This window comes from Loxodonta africana, chromosome 8, assembly GCF_030014295.1.
Source record: "Loxodonta africana isolate mLoxAfr1 chromosome 8, mLoxAfr1.hap2, whole genome shotgun sequence".
Classification (NCBI taxonomy): Eukaryota; Metazoa; Chordata; class Mammalia; order Proboscidea; family Elephantidae; genus Loxodonta; species Loxodonta africana.
Window position 1 is genome coordinate 106449084 of NC_087349.1, and position 22149 is coordinate 106471232.

Genomic DNA, 22149 nt, shown 5'->3' on the forward strand with positions numbered 1-22149 from the left:
GAGTTGATTTCAGCTCACAGCAACCTCATAGGACCGAGAAGAACTGCCCCATAGAGTTACCAAGGAGCACCTTTTGGTTGGCAGCCAAGCTCTTAACTACTGTGCCACCAGGGCTCTGTATAGCATATAATTGGATCTTTTTCCCCCTTAATTCATTCTGATAATTTTTATTTGCACTGTTTATTCCATTAATGTTTAATGTAATTACTGACAGTTGGGTTTGGATCCTCCACTTTATTATATTGTCTTCTCTGTTTTTTGTTCCTCTTGAGAAGCCACTATAATTCTCCCAGAATCCAGATCTCTGGAGTCCAAGGAGTTGGGGTAGCCTACCCAAGCCATTTGCCCTTAAATGTCCTTTCGAACCTTGAACTTTGAAGAAACTGGTTCCCTAAAGTGACCTTTAAGTCAAACAATAGCTTAGTACGCAGCTTAGTGGAGACTGTTTTGCCTTAGGCATTGGGCTCTTTTGGAGAATTTTCTATAGTCATTTTCAAGAAACAGGAACTCCAGAGTCTGACTGCAACCTGTGTTTAAGGGCGACGTGATATTACAAAAACACCGTTCTGGTCCCCTTTCCATGACAATGTTGATGGGGTGAGGTATAAGAGTCTCTGGAGGTTTTCCCATCTTCAGAACATTTTTGTCTCTCTAGTCAAAATGTTATCCTGATTTGCAAATCATACATTAAATAAACTTATATCAATTTCTATTATTGGCTTCATATGATTGTCATTTTAACACTCTGATACCCCTTTCTGCATCCCCCTCCATCTTCTTGAATTATTTCAATATTTCTGAAAATTACATTTTAGTTTTCCTACCAAGCTTTCGATGGCACTGGGTTCTGGAATTAGGCTTTTAGCTTTATTTTGCTGCATTATTTTTTTTTAAGAGTTGCTCTAGAAAATACAACATATGTCTATAAATTTTCACAACCCACTTACAGTTAAAAATGTACTATTTCATGTAAAATGTAGAAACCTTGGAATTGTATAGGTTATTTGCTGAAAAGTAAATAATAGGAAATCTCTCTCTGATCCAAAAACCTCATATGTGCATTTAGGACAAAATTAGTAAGGTTACTAATCCCCAGTCCTTTCTGTTACAGTGTTCTATATATTACATCTACAATATAACTTTTGCTTTAAACAATTAAGTTCCATAAACAAAGAGGTCAAAAGCAGAGAGGAAAAATAAACACCTACTCCTCACTTATCGACTATCTCATTATCTGGTATTTCACATTTACGACAACAGGAAAAAATCTACTATCTGACTGTCTTGTACATTAATGACACACTCCTGTCAGTAACAAACCCCAAGGTGCAAGGCATGAGTAACACTGGCTGTGATGATTAAAGTCATGTGTCAATTTGGCTGGGCCATGATTATCAGTGGTTTGGCAGTTATGTAATGATGTAATGTGGCAGCTATGTAATGATGTAGTCATCCTCCATTTTGAGATCTGATGTGGACACCTTCCACTTTTGCATAACACTGATTTCCCCATAAAGACCTGGTCTTTGGAACTGAACCACGTCAATACATGAGGAGTGGGTTTTCAATGTTCTTCATTCTTTTCTTAGTATCTGAGTTTCCATCATGTATTACCTCCCATAGCATTCTGTTGTAACAAATTCTCTTAGTTTTTTTTTTTTTAGTTATTTGAAAATGTTTTTATTTTGCCTTCATTCTTGAGGAATATTTTCACTGAATAAAGAATTCTGGATGATGATATTTTCTCTCAGCACTTTAATATGCTGTTCAACTTTACTCTCGTTTCTATGATTTCTAATGAAAAATCAGCTGTTAATCAAATCATTGTTGTTTCCCTGTATATTTATGTGTTGTTTTCCTTGCTGCTTTCAAGACTTTCTGTCTTTGCCTTGATTTAGACTTGATTCTGCTTCGTGTTTTCGGGGCATCTTATATCTAAAAATGTCTATCTTTCATCAAATTTGGGAAATTCTTGGGCATTATTTCTTCAAATATTTTTTTCTGCCTTACTCCTCCCCTGCTTCCCTTCTATGATTACAATTATACATATGTTGGACTGTATGATATAATCTAACAGATCCTTGAAGCCTTATTCCTTTTTTTTTTCCCTTCAATCTTTTCTCTATTTCTCACAGTAGATAATTTCTATTGATCTATTTTTGAGTTCACTCACTTTTTCCTCTGTCATCTCCATTCACCTAAATCCATCCAGTGAATTCTGAATTTAGATATTGCATTTATCAGTTTTAAATTTTTCATATGATTCTTTTTTTATGGTTTCTATTTCCCTGTTGAGATTTCCTAGCTATTCATTTATGGAGGGCATATTTTGTTTTATTTCATTGAGGACAGTTGTAACAGCCACTTTAATATCTTTGGTAGTTCCACTATCTGGTTCATTTCAAGGTTAGCCAATTTTCTTTTCTTTTGAGAATGTGTTTATATTTTCCTGGTTCTCTGTATATCAGATAATTTTGGACTGTATTTGAAATGTTAATTTATGGACATTATTATCTTGGCTGTATTGAATTAGAAACTGTTTCTTGGGCAGCAGCTCTGGTCTCAGTTCAGATCTTTTATCTTTAGTTTAGCTTTACACACAGTTTCGGGGACCGTTCTTTGGCTCAGTTCTTTCTCTCATTCTCTTTAGGAGCCATGCTTACCCAGCCTCAGTTTTCTAGTTCTTCCAGCCAGAGAAAATGTCCTTCCTCATAGCTACCTCCTGCTACCACTGCATGCACCATGCATATAGCACTTAGTTCCAGGACAAAAGACATGGAGATGGGAACTTACTTCACACAGCTCCTTTCCTCCAGTTATATATTATAATCATATCATATAAAACTTGGGCACAATACAAAAGTATATACAATCACGTACTATAAAATCTAGACATAATACAGAAAGCAACCACACTTTGATCTGCTTCTATTTACTCTCCAGTGCCTTTCAGTGGTTCCTTTTTATATCATATACAAGTTCTACAATTGTTTTGTACAGGGGATTCCTCTGATAGCGTTTTATTCCATCGTTACTGAAAGTATGAGTTCCTTGTAATTGCTTTTAACCTTATAAAAAATGTAGTATATGCACCTACTTAAGGAACCCTGGTATCTCAATGATTAAGGCTCAGCTGCTAACCAAAAGGTCGGCAGTTGGAACCAGCCAGCTGCTCCAAGCAGAAAGGACCTGGTGATCTGCTCTCCTAAAGACTACAGCCTAGGAAACTCTAAGGGGCAGTTCTACTCTGTCTTAGAGGGTCGCTCTGAGTCAGAATCGACTTGACAGCACACAACAACAATATGCACCTGCTTATGCATCAGAGCTTCATATAACACCCTTAAAACCCCCAACCCTGCCCATATTTTTAAGCAGGGCAAGCAATGTTTGAGCATTTAGGATGGGGATTTCCATTTTAATTCTAACCAGTTAAACCAAAGGAGATATTTATAAGTATATATTTCTGTTATACTATGTGTACTGAATATGATTTTTCTCTTAACAGTGTATTTATCACTTGCTCAAGATTATAACAAGTGGACTGGACAATGGATTCTATTAAGTGTTAAATTATATCTTTTTATTAAATATTATTCAAAGTAAATTACAATAATTCCTCGCCAACCATGATGGTTAGAATACCTTCCCTTGTGTGAAAAATTGAGTTAGAGATCTAAGGACAAGAGCAACTTTATGAAAATCTTTATAAATGGCTTACTTAAATAAAATTCTAAAGACAACACCAAGTGAACGCAGTGTTCATGACATCTGACCTATTTCAAAGGTGATATAATTACTATATGAATGGATTTCATTTACCGATCCTGCCTTAGAAGTAACGCTTTCTGGATTTCTCATTCCCACAGTTTTGATGATACGCTTAAAAACATATTTTACTTTGATGCTGCTAATGAATGTACCAAGAAGAATAACTGTCTAATTCTCCATCTGTTTAATGATTTCTTGACTGCAAGTAAGTGACTTAAACCTCCTAAGTCTTCCCTTGGAGTTCCCACTGTAATCAAGCAGATGCAGAATAATTTGCACGAGAAGAAAAAAATTGGTTAATTCTTCTCTAACACCTGGTATGTCAGACTCCCTAAAGTAGTGCTTAGCCTATACCTATTCCCCACACTCTTCTTCCTTGTTATTGAAATCCTCATTACATTCTGAACAGCAATGCAGCCAGCCCAAGATGAGCTCATTGCATTTCCAAACTCCCTTGCAACCAAGGGCGGCCATGTGACACAATTCTGGTCAATGAGAATAAGTGAGGTCTTCCAGGAGTGCTTAGAAAGTTCTTGTTTTTCTTGATAAAAAAGGTCACAGCTAGCACTCCCCTCATTTTCCTCTTTTCTTCTCATTGTAAACTTGGACATGACATCTGAAGCTTCAGCAGCCATCTCGCACTATGACCCGACAAACATGAAGAGAAAGACCAAAATAATTATAGAAATGCTGACCTTGACCTTGTTGAAATGAGTCAACACCAGCAGCTACCTTCCTCTAGACTTCTTGTTATGTAAGGGAAAAAAATTAGATAAAGCTACTTCTAAGTGGAGTTTTCTGTTTACTGTAGCTGAATGCAGGCCTAACTTAAATTCTTCCACAGTCCTCTCTGCCATGATAACCTCATTCCAAAGCATATGCTATTAAGCTCTCATTTCTCATAAGTGCCACTGGAGTATAGTCCTATGATATAGCACATGATTGCTCACTCTAATTTTCTTTGATACTTGCCAAAATTTCATTACAAAAACCATTTCTCAGCCCTTTGTTTTAAGGCACCTTTTCTATTTCCTCTTTTTCTATCTCCCACAAAGGATACTTCTAATTAGTTTATACTAGAATCAAATGCTCATGCTGTGACAAAAAAAGAGCAAATCAAGAAATTTATTATGCTACATTTCTATTTGCATTTGATGGAGTCTATGGTACCAAGAGGAATTATAACTGGCTCATTTCATTAAATAACGGTATTACAGTAAAACCTGGGAAAGCTGGAACCTGTGTAAGGTGGAAATCTGTCAGAGGAAGAAAATGCAAATATTTTCTACTAAAACGAGCAATAGGAAAGTGGTAAGACTGCACCCTGTCAGAAGTGGAAAACTTGCGAGACCCAGAAAAATAAGGCAGTCCTGTTGAGTTCCAGCTCTCACAGGTTTCACTGTATAATAAAGATGCTCTTAGCTATCATCGAGTCGATTCTGACTCATGGCGTCCCATGTGTGCAGAGTAGAACTGCTCCACAATGTTCTCAAGGCTGTGACTATTTGGAGGCAGACTGCCAGGCCTGTCTTCCAAGGCACCTCCAGGTAGGTTCAAACTGCCAACCTTCTGGTTAGTAGTTGAGTGCTTAACCGTTTGTGCCTCCCAGGCACTCCGTAATGAAGATAACTAACAATCACTCAGTACTTATTATGTGTCTGGAACCAAGCACTTTACATGTTATATTTCAATTAATTTTCACAGCAACCCACTGATTCTCGTTTTTTTGGAGAGAAAAGTGAGGTTTACCAAGTTCACATGACAGTAAGAGGCAGAGCTCTTAGAGCTTGGGCTATCGTTGTTAGTTGTTGTCCAGTCGATCCCGACTCCTGGAGACCCCATGTGTTACAGAGTAGAAGTGCTCCACAGGGTTTTCTTGGCTATTATCTTAACAGAAGCAGATCACCAGGCCTCTTCTTTCATAGTACTGCTAGGTGGGTTTGAACTGCCAGACTTTAGGTTAACAGTCAAGTGCAAAGTGTTTGTGCCACATACGAACCTTAGAGCTCGGACTAGGCTGTCAGATTCCCAAGCTGCTAGGTTTTCCCACGCTGTGCTCTTCTTATTAAAACCTTTGCTTGACTCTGCATTTACATTTTACCTTTCGATTTTTAAGAGATTTACAGCTTTCACTTGATCTCACCATATGAATACAAAAACATATGTGCCACACAGCACAGAAACAGCTGGAATTGTTAAAGAAATTTGGAAGTTTCATCTCTGACTCTAAGAATGATTTTTAGCAATGACATTCCAATCAGAAAGAAACTGCTCTTTCCTATATGCTAGGCAGTTATCCCCAATAAGGATGCCCAAATGTGTTATAAAGCAAAAATCCAAACTGAGGTGGGTACTAATCACTGATGGTAAAGCTCCCAGCAAGGCGTCACGGCACCCACTATTCCAATGATGCACAGTGCGTGTCTATGGCAAGACCTATTCCTCTTTTTTACAATGTTTTTCATGGTAATAAATCTTAGAACCAGGAGAGAGAGACGAGAGTGTGTGTGTGTGTGTGTGAGAGAGAGAGAGAGAGACAGACAGAGATAAAGAGACAGAGAGAGACAGTGCACAGACACCGGGTGATATTTAAGCCAAGAGATTACCCCAGTTATATTAAAGTTTCAGGAGATTAAACTACCCTTCGGCCACGGCATTTTCTACTTCACAAGAATAGTTAAGGGAGTAATTTATTATTTATCATTTTCTAAAACATGAACACATACATATTCTGTATCGCTGTCTCAACGCTAGATTTTACACAAGGCGTGAATTCGGATCAGTACATTCATAAGCTATGCTTTATATTGCATTTGGCTAATATAAAAAGTAGATATAAACAGTACAAATATTATAGGTGATTAGAACTGATTAACATTGAGAAAGGCTGTTACTGAAGACAAAGGCCCAAATTTTCCTTATTTGGTATAAAGCTTCTACAAAACTCATTGCCATCGTGTCAACTCCGACTCCTATCAATTTATAGGACAGAGTAGAACTGCCCCATAGGGTTTCCAAAGAGTGGCTGGTGGATTCAAACTGCCAAGCTTCTGGTTAGCAGCCAAACTCTTAACTACTGCACCACCAGGGCTCTGGTATAAAGCTTAGCAAGCACACTATGTATATTAACAATTCAACACATGATGATAACCAGCCTTGTGTATATTTCTGTAACTTTCAGATACCCATTTGAGAAAAGTAAGAAAATATGGATCATTAGAAAATTTTGGACTTAATATTTGACTGTTTTATTGTTATTTTAAATAATAAATGAATGGACTCCATGTGCCAGGCACTGTTATTAGGACAAAAAGATGAACAAGACAGGGTCCCCACACTCAAAGAGCTCCTGGTCTAATGAGTCAAACGTAAAAATAATTACGATACCACGTAATAAGTGCCAGAACAGCAATATACAATGTGGTATATGCAGGTAAATTTTAATGTGTATGTAGACTGATATGTGTGACTTTCGACATGTCTACTGCCTGGAGCTGCTAGGAAAATGTACGTTTTGGAAAGTTAAAGACTTTAATTTACCCTTACAGAAGGCATTCAGGAATTTCCTAGGGGTTGTTCTAGCTTACTTGCTCCTTGAGGCAGGCAAGTTTGTACTCCAGGTGTTCAGAAAGGGTGAAGAGGGGATGGAGGGGTATAACAGTCACTGTGAGGGTGGAGAAGGGCTTCTTGTAGGACTTAAGAGACCCTTTCTTTGACCAGAGAGTATCATCGGCAGGGTGCTCTGTGGAACTAGAAGGCCACGAAGGCTTATCCCACTGATGGGGAAAATGCCGGTAAGCCTGCTCTGCATAGCTGTCTGTGTGTTGTAGCTGTATGACAAACTCCATTAAAGAAATGTGTCCTTTGTCTAAGTCTGCTGGCGCCCTTCCCTTAGTCATTGTTATTGGCATCATAACAACACTATGAAGAAGGTACAATTATTATCCCCGTTTTACAGGTGAGATGCCTGAGGCACAGAGAGGTGAAGCAACAATTTACCGAAGTGACACCAACAGCAAGTGGCAAAACTGGAGTTTGAACCAGATGACCAGTTCCAGAGTCCAAGTTTTCCCAATACACAACAAAAATATACTCAGACTTTAAGGGTGGGGAGAACGGCCCCCAAAGATGCCCACGCTCTAAACCCTGGAAGCTGTTAATATGTTATATATCAAAAGAGATTTCTGTAAACGAGATTAAGGTTAAAAACCAAAACCAAACCCACTGCCACTGAGTTGATTCCGACTCATAGCAACCCTATAGGTCAGAGTAGAACTGCTCCAGAGGGTTTCCAAGGCTGTAAATTTTTACAGAAGCAGACTGCCACATCTTTCTCTTGCAGAGCGGCTGGTGCATTCAAACCACCAACTTTTGGGTTAGCAGCTGAGCACTTTAACAACTGTGCTACCAGGGTTCCTTGAGATTAAAATTAGAGGCCTTAAAATATAGAGATAATCTTGGATTATCCAGATGGGACCAATCTAATCACCAAAACAAACAAACACACCAGTTGCTGGTCGATTTAGACTCATGGCGACCCCATATGTGTCACAGTAGAACGATGCTCCATACGGTTTTCGGTAGCTGATTTTTTGGAAATAGATTGCCAGACCTTTCTTCTGAGGCGACTCTGGCTGAATTCAAACCACCAACTTTTGGGTTAGCGGTCAAGTACTTAACCATATACACCACCCCACTGGCTCTTAAAAGCAGAAAACTTTCTCCAACTGAAATAAGGGAGATGTGACAGAAGAAGTCAGACAGATTTGAATGTGAGAGGGATTGGACCTGCCACTGCTGCTGGGGCCACACAGAAACCACAAGAAGGAATAAGGCAGCCCCCAGGAGCAAAAACCAGCCCTCACAGACAACCAGCAAGGAACGGGGACCTCAGTCCACAAGGAACTGAATCCAGTCAACAACCTGAATAAGCTGGGAAGCTGATTCATCCCCAGAGCTTCCAGAAAAGAACACAGCCCTGTCAACATCTTGATTTTGACCTTGTGAGACTATAAGCAGAGGCAGACTGAACCACACTGCACCTGAGTTTCTGACCTACAGAACTGTGAGATAATAAATAGGTGCTGTTTTAAATTGCTAGATTTGTGGTAATTTGTTATGCTAGCAAGAGAAAACTAATACAACTTTCTTATTTAATCCTTAGAATGACTTGGGAATGGCCACCTAACTAAGTCTACCCGACAACCCTGGGAGAGCTTCATGTAGAAAATGGCATCTAACGTTGAGTGTTAGAGAAAGACCAGGAGTTTGCCCTGAGAAAAGGAGTGGGTAAGGCATTCTAAGCTATGATACATAGATGATGTAAAAAGGCATTTAGGTGAAAGACACAGAGAAACAAGTAGTTCTATCTGAAAAGTAAGGAACATGCAATTGTTCTCTTACTAAAATTACTTAGTACGTTTTTCTGCATTTTTTGATGAAAAATTTAGTGCTGGTTTGAGGAAATACAACTGCCAAATATACATGATTTTACTTTGGAGAGAAGAGTGGAGAAAGTCTCAAAATAGGTGCTTAACATGCATATATGAATAAATCCTAAAAAGAAAAAGTTTTGAACAGTTATGCATGAATCAAACTTCTGCATATGAATCGTACTGTAAATGCACCAGGTAACTTACTAATAAAACTCATTTACTGAACCCCTAATATTATATGATAGGCACTTGAGATACTTCATCTAACTTGAATGTCCCTGTTGTTGTTGTTAGGTGCCATCGAGTGGGTTCCAACTCATTATGTACAACAGAAGGAAACACTGCCTTGTCCTGCGACATCTTCACAATCGTTACGCTTGAGCACATTGTTGCAGCCATTGTGTCAATCCATCTCCACGAGGGTCTTCCTGTTTTTCTCTGGCCCTCTACTTTACCAAGCATGATGCCCTTCTCCAGGGATTGAGCTTCCTGATAACATGTCCAAAGTACGTGAGGTGAAGTCTCACCATCCTTGCTTCTAAAGAGCATTCTGGCTGTACTTCTAGACAATTTGTTCATTCTTTTGACAGTCCATGGTATATTCAATGTTCTTCACCAACACCACAATTCAAAGGCATCAATTTTTCAATCTTCCTTATTCATCATCCAGCTTTCGCATGCATATATGACTGAAAACATCATGGCTTGGATCAGGCACACCTTAGTTTTCAAGGTGACATCTTTGCTTTTGAACACTTTAAAGAGGTCTTTTGCAGCCGATTAGCCCAATGCAATGTGTCCTTTGATTTCTTGACTGCTGCTACCATGGGTGTTGAATGTGGATCCAAGTATAATGAAATCCTTGACAACTTCAATCTTTTCTCCATTTATCATGATGTTGCTTATTGGTCTAGTTGTGCAGATTTTTGTTTTATTTATGTTGAGGTATAATCCATACAGAAGGCTATGGTCTTTGATCTTCATTAGTAAGGACTTCAAATCCTCTTCACTTTCAGCAAGCAAGGTTGTGTCATCTGCATAACGCAAGCTGTTAACGAGTCTTCCTCCAATCCTGATGCCCTGTTCTTCTTCGTATAATTCAGCTTCTCAGATTATTTGCTTAGCATACAAACTGAATAAGTATGGTTAAAGGATACAACCCTGACGCACACCTTTCTTGATTTTAAACCATGCAGTATCTCCTTGCTCCATTCAAAAGACTGCCTCTTGGTATATGTACAGGTTCCACATGAGCACAATTAAATGTTCTAGAATTCCCATTCTTTGCAATGTTATCCATAATTTGTTATGATCCAACAGTCGAATGCCTTTTCATAGTCAATAAAACACAGGTAAACATCTTTCTGGTATTCTCTTCTTTCAGCCAAAATCCCTCTGACATCAGCAATGATATCACCCATTCTATGTATTATTCTGAATCCAGCTTGAATTTCTGGCAGCTCCCTGTCGATGTACTGCTGCAACCACTTTTGAACCATCTTCAGCGAAATTTTACTCGGGTGTGGTATTAATTACATTGTTCGACAGTTTCTACATTCTGCTGGATCACCTTTCTTTGGAATGAGCACAAATACGGATCTCTTCCAATCAGCTGGCCAGGGAACTGTCTTCCAAACTTCCTGGCATAGACGAGTAAGCACCTCCAGTGTTGTATCCGTTTGTTGAAACATCTCAGTTGGTATTCTGTCAATTGTTGGAGCCTTGTTTTCTGCCAACGCCTTCAGTGCTGCTTGGACTTCTTCCTTCAATACCCATCAGTTCTTGATCATATGCTACCTCTTGAAATGGCTGAATGTCATGCAATTCTTTGTAATACAGTGACTTTATATTCCTTCCATCTTCTTTTGATGCTTCCTGTGTCATTCAATATTTTGCCTGTAAAAAACCTGTTGCCGTTGAGTCGAATCCTACTGACAGTGACCATACAGGACACAGTAAAACTGCCCCAAGGGTTTCAAAGAAGCGCCTGGTGGATTTGAACTGCTGACCTTTTGGTTAGCAGTCATAGCTCTTAACCACTGTGCCACCAGGGCTTGCTCACAGAATCCTTCAACATTGCAACTTGAGGTTTGAATTTTTTTCTTCACTTTTTTCAGATGGAGAAATGCCGAGTGTGTTCTTCCCTTCTGGTCTTCTAATTCCAGGTCTTTGCACATTTCATTATAATACTTTACTTTGTCTTCTTGAGCCACCCTTTGAAATCTTCTGTTCAGTTCTTTCACTTCTTCATTTCTTCCTTTTGCTTTAGCTACTCAATGTTCAAAAGCAAGGTTCAGAATCTCTTCTGACATCCGTTTTGGTCTTTTCTTTCTTTCCTATCTTTTTAATCATCTTTTGCTTTCATCATGTATGATGCTCTTGATGTCATAACACAATTTGTCTGGTTTTTGGTCATTAGTGTTCAATGCGTCAAATCTATTCTTGAGATGATCTCTAAATTCAGATGGTACTTTGGCTCTCGTGGACTTTTTAAAATCTTCCTCATCTTCAATCTGAACTTATATATAAGCAACTGACGGTCTGTTCTGAAGTTGGCACCTGGCCTTGACCTGATTAATGACATCCAGTTCTCCATCGTCTCTTTCTACAGACTTAGTCAATTTGATTCCCGTGTATTCCATCTGGTGAGGTCCATGTGTATAAAAAAACTGTTTATATTGTTGAAAAAAGGTACTGCCAATGAGTAGACCATTGGTGTGACAAAATTCTATCATGTGATCTCTGACATCATTTCTACCATCAAGGCCATATTTTCCAACTTCTGATCCTTCTTCATTTCTAACTTTCGTATTCCAATCGCCACTAATTATCAATGCATCTTGATTGCATGTTTGATCAACTTCAGACTGCAAAAGTTGGTAAAAATCTTCAATTTCCTCATCTTTGGCATTAGTTGTTGGTGCATAAATTTGAATAATTGTATTAACTGGTCTTCCTTGTACGTGTTTGGATATTACCCTATCACTGACAGCACTGTACTTCAGGGTAGATCTTGAAACATTGTTTTTGACAATAAATGTGACACTGCTCATCTTCAATATGTCATTCCTGGCATAGTAGACTATATGATTGTCTGATTCGGAACGACCAATACCAGTCCATCTCAGCTTATGTCTAGGATATCGATCTTCAAGCATTCCACTTCATTTTTGACAACTTCCAGTCCTCCTACATTCATACTTCGTATATTCCACATTCCAATTACTAATAGATGTTTGAAGCAATTTCTTCTCACTTTGAGCTGTTCTACATAAGCAAATGAAGGTCTCGAAAGTTTTACTCCATCTAAGTCATTAAGGTCAACTACATGTGAAGGAGGCAGCTCTTCTCCAGTTCTGTTTCAAGTGCCTTCCAACCTGAGGGGCTCATCTTTCGGCACTATATCACATAATGTTCCACTGCTATTCATAATGTTTATACTGGCCGATTTTTTTCAGAAGTATTGTATTTTTATGCAAATAACGCAGTCTTCTGTGTTTGTTTGCTGGCTACACACTACCCTCCCCCACAAGGCACCTTCAAAAGTGCTGCCTTGCCAACCCTTTTCCATATGCTGCTGTAAAAGAAAATTAGCACAGGGAACTTACGAAAATTCCTCACAGGGTGTGGCCAGCAGACGCAGAACAAGTATTACTTGTGTAAAAACATGGTAGACTGCACAATCCTTCTTCCTTTGGAAGCTCTGCTGAAACCTAGCTACCACCAAGGGTGACCCTGCTATCATTTGAAACACCAGTGGCATAGATTCCAGCATCACAGGAACACACAAGCTACCACAGTATGACAAACTGACAGACAGTGGTGGTAACCACTAAGGAACATTAATTTCTATATATTTACCTACTCATGTCACTTCATATAAGTGGGAACATACAATATTTGTTTTTTTGTGATTGCCTTATTTCAATCAACATAATGTCCTCTAGGTTCATCTATGTTATAAGATGTTTCACGAACTCATTTTTCTTTATCACTGGGTAGTATTCCATTGTATGTATGTACCACATTTTACTTATCCATCCATCTTACGGATGGGCACTTGGATTGTTTCCATCTTTTAGCTACTGTGAATACTGCTGCGATGAACGTAAGCAAGCAAATGTCTGTTCGTGTCACTTCTATTAGAATCTTAGGGTATACACCTAGGAGTGGAATTGCTGGGTCATACAGCAGCACTACCTCTAGTTTTTTGAGGAACCACCAGACTGTTTTCCACAACAGCTGTACCACTTTGCATTCCTAGCAACAATGGATGAGGGTTCCAATTTCTCCACATCCCCTGTTATGGATTGAATTGTGTCCCCCCAAAATATGTGTCAACTTGGTTAGGCCATGATTCCTAGTATTGTGTGGTTATCCTCCATTTTGTGATTATAATTTTATGTTAAAGAGGATTAGGGTGGGATTGTAGCACCCTTACTCAGGTCACATCTTTGACCCAATGTAAAGAGCATTTCCCTGGGGTGTGGCCTGCACCACCTTTTCTCTCTCTAGAGATGAAAAGAACAGGGAAGCAAGCAGAGAGTCGGGGACCTCATACCACCAAGAAAGCAGCACCAGGAGCAGAGCACATCCTTTGGACCTGGGGTTCCGGCGCAAGGAAGCTCATAGGCCGAGACTGATGACAAGGACCTTCCTCCAGAGCTGACGGAGAAAGCCTTCCCCTGGAACCAGCGTTCTGAATTTGGACATGTAACTTACAAGACTCCGAGAAAATAAATTTCTCTTTGCTAAGGCCGTCCACATGTGATATTTCTGTTATAGCAGCACTAGATGACAAAGACACCCTCCAATACTTGCTATTTTCACTTTTTTTTTTTTTTTTAATCTTAGGCATCCTAGGGGGAATGAAATGGTATCTCCTTGTAGTTTTGATTTGCGTTTCTCTGATGTCTAATGATGCTGAGCTTCCTTTCATGTGTCTGTTGGTCATTTAAATGTTCTCTTTGGTGCAGTGCCTATTCATGCCCTTTGCTCAGTTTTTGACTGGCTTGTCTTTTTATTAAGTTGTAGAAGTTGTCCATACATTTTAGGTATTAGACCTTAGTGGTTATATCGTCCCTGAAGATTTTTTTCCCAGTCTACAGGTTCTCTCTCTATTCCTTTGATAAAGTCTTTTGATGAACGTATTTAACTTTTATGAGGTCCCAGCTATCTATTTTGTTTTCTGTTGCTTGTGTATTTGTTGTTGTGGCTGATAATCTATCTTTGAAAAAAATTAGGTCCCAAAGCTTTATTCCTACATTTTCTTCCAAGAACTTTACGGTTTTAGATTTAATTTAGGCCCTTGATTCATTTTGAATTAAGTTTTTGTGTATGGCACACAGTATGGATCTTGATTAAATTTTCTGCATGTAAGATAGTTTTGCCAGCACCAGGCTAAATAAATTTTTAAGCAAAAAAATTACCTTTTTAACAAAAATATGGAAAATTAAATAAGGTATTAGAATTTTTTTTGTTAGAAAATAAAGCATTTCAGATAGCTCAACATTATGCCACATTATAGATACCAAGTAAAAGTTTTCCTAATCTCACTGCCTATGGAAAAAAGTTTAAAATCCTTAGGATGACCCATCAAGTCCTTCAGAATCGGCTCCAATCTGCCTTTTCAGCCTCCTTACTCTCCAATGTCATTCCTGTTCCTTCTTCTCCAGTCATATTTTATACTTTGCCATTCTCTTAAGGTAGAATCTCCTGTCCTTGCTCATGCACTTCCCTTCCTTAGCCTGTCAAACTCCCATTTCATCTTTCAAGCATCACATAAATGTCATCTCATCTGAACACCCTTCCCTAACACCACTGGAAAGAATTAATCTGTCTTTTTTCTTTTGTGCCCCCATGACATTCTTTATGTATTTTCACTTACTATAACATGCATGGCATAGTTTTGGAAGGTGCATTTCCAGCAAATTCTACTAGTGTTGCATCACAGCAACTTCTTGGCCAATCAGTGAGCTATGGCTATGCCCTCCAACAAGTGGGAGATCTCAGCCCTGGCTGGGGGGTGGGGGACTCTGAAGCTGCCTCTAAGATGACACCCAATGATGTCCACCTTCTAGTATTTACAGCTTTATGTAATTTCCTCCCCTTGAGTGTGGGCTGGACTTACTGGCTTGCTTCTAATGAAGAGAATATGGCAAAGTGATTGTCACTGCTGATATTTCGTTATAAAATGACTGTCCCTTCCATCTTGGGTGCTCCTGCTCATTCTCTCTCTCTTTGATCCCTCGCTCTAGGGGGGAAGCCAGCTGCCATCTCATGAGGTAGCCCTATGGAGAGGCCCATGTGGTAAGAAACTGAGACCTATAGCCAATAGCCAGTGAGGCCATCCAACACCCATAAGTATGAGCTTGGAAGCAGATCACCCACCCCCAGTTGAGGCTTAAGATGACTGCAACCCTGGCTGAAGCCTGATTGCCCCAAGCAGAACCACGAAGCTAACCTGCACCTGGGTTCCCGACTCTCAGAAACTGTGTGAGATAACATTCATTAAATTGCTAAGTTTTAGAGTCATCTGTCATGCAACAATAGATACTATGGAAGGCCTCTTCCCTGAGTGCTCTCTTAGCCCTAGGGATGTGGCTGCTCCCTGAATATCCGCTATTCTTGTATTCTTTAGAGCTCTCTTTACTTCTTACAAACTAATCTCTCATCATTCCAACCTCGTTATCGTTAATAAAAATTCTTTATATTACACTTTTCCTCTTCTAATTATCATGTGGTTTTTATCTCCTAACTGGACTGAGACATGCAGCAATGCTGATGCTGCTGGGCAGAGGGGCACACTTGGAGAAGGACCGGGTTAGACCAATTATGATCCAGCTCCTAGAGCTGGGCTCACCTCCCCTGAAGGCCATGGCCGCAATAAAACTAAGTAAAAGGAAGGGAAGAAATAGCTGTTAGATAAGTAACCAACTGCTTCAGATACCTTTCATAATTAAAAAATGGCTACTACATTGGTTTACTGGTTACTTTTCATAACATTTGGATCAATGTTGTAAAAAATGTTACTAAGAACACAAAAACCAAACCCATTGCTGTTGAGCAGATTTCACCTCATAGCGACCATACAGGACTGCCCCATAGGGTTTCCAAGGAGTGGCTGGTGGATCTGAACTGCTGACATTCTGGTAAGCAGCTGAGCTCTTAACCATGTGCCGCCAGGGCGCCTAACACCAAAAAAGCCTTCTTATGAAAACATGACTCAGAAAAATATACTTGAGCTGGATTCAACATTGGAGGTGCATTTTATTGGAGCTGGATTCAACATTGGAGCTGCTGTTGTACACAAAGGAATGAAAGCTGCCTGTCCTGCCTGTCCCCGTGATTGATTGTAGATCACACAGTTGTGATTCATTGGGTTTTCGTCGATGGATTTTCAGAAATAGATTGCCAGGCCTTTTTTCTTTGTCTTAGTCTGGAAGCTCTACTGAAACCTGTTCAGCTCATAGTAGCAACAAGCCTCCAGTGACAGACGGGTGGTAGGTGTCCATGAGGTGCATTAGGTTGGAACCGAACCCAGGCCTCCTGCATGGAAGGTGAGAATTCTACCATGGAACCACCACTGCCCCCGTGACTGATCGATTACATCACACACACAGCTGACCTAAAATAAGACTAGGCAAATTACTTAATGAATTTATAGTAATAAACTGTTATTGAACTGACAGAATTTATGTCATCTGTACTCATTTCTCACCCTTGACCTATATCTACAGATTTTGGGAACAAAACTGCAGGAATCTCCTGCCTGTCCCCTGACCTACAGGTTTTAGGCCTGCCATCCCCCCACAATAATGTGAGCTAATTCTTTAAAATCAATCACTCAATCTCTCTCTCTGTTTACCGGTTCAGTTTCTCCACAGTACCCTCATTCTCTAGAGAACCCTAAGACACATATCATTAAGGGAAAATTCTTCTTCAATGCCTAACTTTCAAATTAACACATTACCCTCATTATCATGAAATGTCATGTATATAAAGCAAATGCATACTTTGATATCTTCTCTTAATTACACTCAATAGTTCAAGAATTAAAAATGTAACAATCTGCCAATGATGAAAGAAATCTATGCAGAAGCTTCATTCATGTTCATTATATTTTATGCCTTTCAACTGATAACCAAAAAGGATTCTTTCCACATTTTACAATCATATTCCTCTCTCCCTTTAATGTTCTCTCATCTTCAAGAATGAAATGATCCACACGCCCCCCCCCTTTTTTTTAGCAATATAATCACAACCCAGAAACCGTGGTGGCATAGTGGTTAAGTGCTACAGCTGCTAACCAAAAGGTCGGCAGTTCGAATCTGCCAGGCGCTCCTTGGAAACTCTATGGGGCAGTTCTACTCTGTCCGATAGGGTCTCTATAAGTCAGAATCGACTCGACAGCAGTGGGTTTGGTTTGGTTTGGAATCACAACCCAAACAGGAAACTCATCACTTCAAGGACATCACAGTTATTTGTGGCTTTTTTTTTTTTTTTTTAACATGTCAGTTTGATATATAGTTGAGGTCAAAATCATGTTTACCCAGATATAAAGGGTAAAATTTCAGAACTTGAGTTGAGCCAGGGGTTATTTCCTTCTGTGAGGCTGACAATGAAATTCACCTGCTCCTCACATCTCTTTATTGTTCTCATGAAGACTGTTACCACATCAAATAGCTGTCTAGAGTTCTTTTCACTCGTTTCTCATTAAACACTGCAGTAGCCTCGTTACTCCAAGAATAGTATTGAGATAGCAATTGGTAACAAGTATGATTTTTTTTAATGTTTGCCAACGGCTTATTTTTGTTATAAAAATTTTGAACAGTAAGTCACAAATATAAATAGACATGTATGTGAAAATGGAAAGACTCTAGAGAAAAATCAGTATTGGCATATGAATTCTAAACCATAAAACTTAAAATATTACAGGAAAAGAAAGCGGCAACATTTGTACCATATTTCCAATTTATATACATGATCTAATTCAATCATGAACATCCCTGTAAGTTAAAAATGTGGACAACAATTTCTAATCATTTATAAGAAAAGTGAGGTTTAGTGAATTAAGTCACTTGCCTAAGATCCCATATTCCAACCAATGCCTCTTTCAAAATTACCTTCTATTTAGTTTTGGCCAACTTATGCCTTTTTGAATATAAAATACATGGGAGCTACGGAGATGAAGTGGGACTTGAACACTGAGATGGGGTAGGGGGTGTGGTGACATAGTCTAACTGGCAAATGCAGGACAAGATTATGCCAATATTCATGTCTTCCTTCGTTTACTTTTTCCCTCTTAAATTGACTTTCGTCTAGACACCCTATTTCCAATTCCTCGACACACAGACTATGGTAAAAAGAAACTAAATAACCAAGCTATGGCCACTGCATTAGAAGCACAGAAATTTACAGGATGATATTAGGTAAAACGCTTAGCCAAGACCAGTCAAAATGACACTACTGTTTATGTACCACGCTTTCTTTGTCCCTATGCCGTAAATTCTAACTTGACGATGGAATCTGCTGCGGAAAAAAAAAAAAAGTGTAAAGAACAGGTTGTCAGTGGATAATTCTGCATCACTGGAGGGCGAAAAGGGTGCCCCTGGGCCTTCGATAGTAAACAAATCTGCCTAACTGCCACAATAACCCTGCTAGTCACTTCCAGGCGCCGGGACACAACAGCGCTCCATAACCGGAGTAAGGAAGTTATATTTCAAAGACGCCGGAAAGTGGCTAACAACACACAAAGCGCTGCCTCGCCGGGAGAAAGACCACTACACAGCGTCAACGAAAGGCACACAGACCGACCCCGTGATCTCCAAACCCGCGGCGCGGTCGGGTGACGTCAGCGCGCCGCCGGGGCGGGACGGGTGGACGCTACCAACACCAGCGCTCCCCCTGGCGCGGCCCAGGGCCGGTCCTACGCGGACCACCGACTCACCTTCCCATCGTTATTAAAAGGCAGGCCGAGCTCGTCCGTGGTGGACGGGGGTCGAGCACTGCCAGTCTCCTCAGCAGCTCCAGCGGCAAGCACCGCGGAAGCGGCAGCCTCGTAGTCCTGGAAGGGATTGGTAAACGCCCGCTCCTCCATTTCTGCCTCCCCGCCGAGTTGCAACTTCAGTCTCTTAGACATGGTCTCGCCCATCTCCACCACGCGCACTCTACACACTCTCGTGGCCGCGCGGCACGGCGCGCGGAAGGGGACAAACCTCCTGCCGAGGCGTTTTGATAAGACCTCGGCTCTTGGAGCCTCGGCTCGCTGGCGCCGCGGCTTCTTTACAGGACCCCTGCGCAGGCGGAGGGGCCGGGCCTTTAGCCGGAGAGCGGAGCAAAGTCTGGCAGGGGAAAGGAGCGGCTCTTCAGGGCTTGCGGTGCAGCGGCTGTCTTGCACATCTGGCTGCAGCTAGCGTTCTCCACGTGGTGCCTCCGCCCGGGTCTAGACGCCGCTCTGGACTCGGCGGTGGCTCCGCTTGGGCAGCCGCGCGCCGGGGGCGCGGTCGCGGGCCCCCGCAATCCGGCGGAGAGCTAGCTGGCTCCGCGGAGAGCGCGCTGGTCGCGCGTGCCGGTGCTGCTGCGGCGGCGGCGGCTCAGCCCGCTCACGCCCATCCGCACCTTCGGGCATGAACGCGCTTCCTCATAGCCGCCGCCGCCCGCTCCTAGCCGGCGACCCCGCGGGGAGAGGGAGCCGCAGCCCGCAGAGCCGGTCCGTGGCTACGCGCACAGCAGGAATGGAGCCCCAGGTGTCTGCAGAGGCTCCCTGGAATCGCCGCGCCCGGCCCCTCTCCCTCTGCGCACGAATCCCCTCAGCGATTTTCTAGGGAAAACCGAAGGACCGCGAGGAAGACGTGCCCGTAAGGAAAACCTGTAGAGAAGAATTCGCTGTCATTCAAGGTGTGTGCGTTTCGCAGACTAGTGAAAGCGCATCCCCAGGCGCTCCATCATCAATCTGCATTTTCACCAGCCGAGCGATGCCGACGTTGTCTTCGGCTCTTGGTACACCAGACACCGGAATAGCAACAGCTCTGTTTGATAAGGAAAAAAAAAAAAATCTCCTAAAGAAAAGAATTTCAAAACAGCCTAAAACACTGCAAGGATAGCCTCCCGGGGGAAGGGGGGGTGAGACAGTCCCTCCTATTCACCGCTGTTGGGAGGGGGATGTCTGGAGGAGGAGCCACAGAGCTTTTTTTTTTTTCTTCATTTTATGTTTTATTTTCAGCCCCTTTGTTTTGACTAAATGGACATCTTTGGTAACAGGCACTAATGTGCAAGCATACTTAATCATCTAAATATTTACTTGACCAGAGAGATGACTCCAATGTTAATATAAATTGCCCAGGAACATATGTATCATAAAATAACGCAAGCGAATGAATCTTCGCATTTTACGCAATCACAATACGATTAACTTCACAGTCTTCGTTGGTTCTCTTTATTCCCTTTGTTGTTCATTTGGAACCAAATCAATGTAATGATTTCTCTTTGAGGAAAGTGCCTTATTTCAGTTTTCTTCCATTTAACAAACATTGATTGAGCACCAGATAGTACTAGGTGATGAGGAAATAGAGATTAAGATAGTTTGTGCCCTGAGGATTCTCAGTCTAGAGGATGAGAAAGGCTAGGATTACAGTACAGGGTGATATGGATGCCCTTCTGGAAGCAAGCATGGTATTAATAGAGTGTAAAAAAGTGACATAATAGAAAATGAGCATAGTACCAGGCACAGGAAAAGATCAAGTTGCTCCTGTCCCGGGAAGGGGTAGTATGGAGAAGTCCTGGCTTCCCACTACTAGCTATCCTATTGCCTCCCCCAACTCCAGGAAGTTGTACATGTGAAAAACACCCTTCTGAGGGAATGACTATGGGAGAGTACAGTGTAGGAGAAAATCCTCTCGTAAAGGGGCACTCAGCATGAGCACTCTCAGATTTCAAGGACACAGAACAGACTTAACAGGAGGCCTGTGTTAGGGGCATCCCATGGGGGCCTGCTCCACTTTCCTGCTTCATTCCGCTTTTCCTGGGTCCATCTTTCTCCCACAATGAAGGACATTTCTGCAGTGCCCCAAATTTTCATAGTGTCTTAGTCATCTGGTGCTGCTATGACAGAGACACCACAAGTGGGTGGCTTTAACAAAGAGAAGTTTATTTTCTCACAGTCAAGTAGGCTACAAGTCCAAATTCAGGGTGTTAGCTCAGGGGAAGGCTTTCTCTCTGTTGGCTCTGGAGGAAGGGCCTTGTCGTCAGTCTTCCCTTGATCTGGGAACATCTCAGAGTAGGAACCTCAGGTCCAAAGGACCCACTCTGCTCCTGGCACTGCTTTCCTGCTGGTAGGAGGTTCCCATTCTCTCTGCTCACTTCTCTCTTTTATATCTCAAAAATGATGGGCTTAAGACACTATTCTTGTAGACCTCATTGGTGTAACTGCTACTAATCCATCTTATTTTATCATAGTGATAGAATTTACAACACAGGGAAATCATGTCAGAAGGTAAAATGGTAGTCAATCACACAAGGGAATCATAAGCTAGCCAAGTAGAAATTTTGGGGGGACACAATTCAATCCATGACACTTACCCTGTTTAGGAAATCCCATCCACTAACGTCTGACGTTGGCCTGCCTTAGGAGCTATCCTTTTCCCTCCATCAGTGGCTTCACTAGACAAAGTAACCCACAGCAATACTCCCCAGTGGCTGAGTTATTTAGTCTATAAAACACTAGAGGCAGGTGTAGCCGAAACACCACCACCTTTGGCTTTGCTACACTAAGCCTGGGGACTTTGAGCAGGGGTTTGTTAACCTGTAAGCAAGGTATGCATGGGTGTATAGTTACACACAGGCTTAATTGTGTTTACTTATTAATCTGTAGTGCACAACTTCACATAGGTTTCTGTGAAAGATGTGAAAAACGGGTGAAATTATGCACTACAGGTTAGTAGGTAAG

The 22149-nt window shown here is 41.2% G+C and overlaps 1 protein-coding gene across 2 annotated transcripts in view; it reads right to left on the reverse strand.

The window, feature by feature from the left end:
- The window catches only part of LANCL2 (LanC like glutathione S-transferase 2), a 60661-nt gene extending 41251 nt beyond the window's left edge, over window positions 1–19410 (reverse strand). The window contains exon 1 of one of the 2 annotated variants that reach the window (XM_064290207.1): window positions 19153–19410. In XM_064290207.1, coding sequence (XP_064146277.1) covers window positions 19153–19356 — 204 coding nt within the window. In that variant the 5' untranslated portion in view covers window positions 19357–19410. The remainder of the gene's footprint in view (window positions 1–19152) is intronic. The other variant, XM_064290206.1, reaches the window with a different exon arrangement.
- Window positions 19411–22149: the final 2739 nt, after the last annotated feature.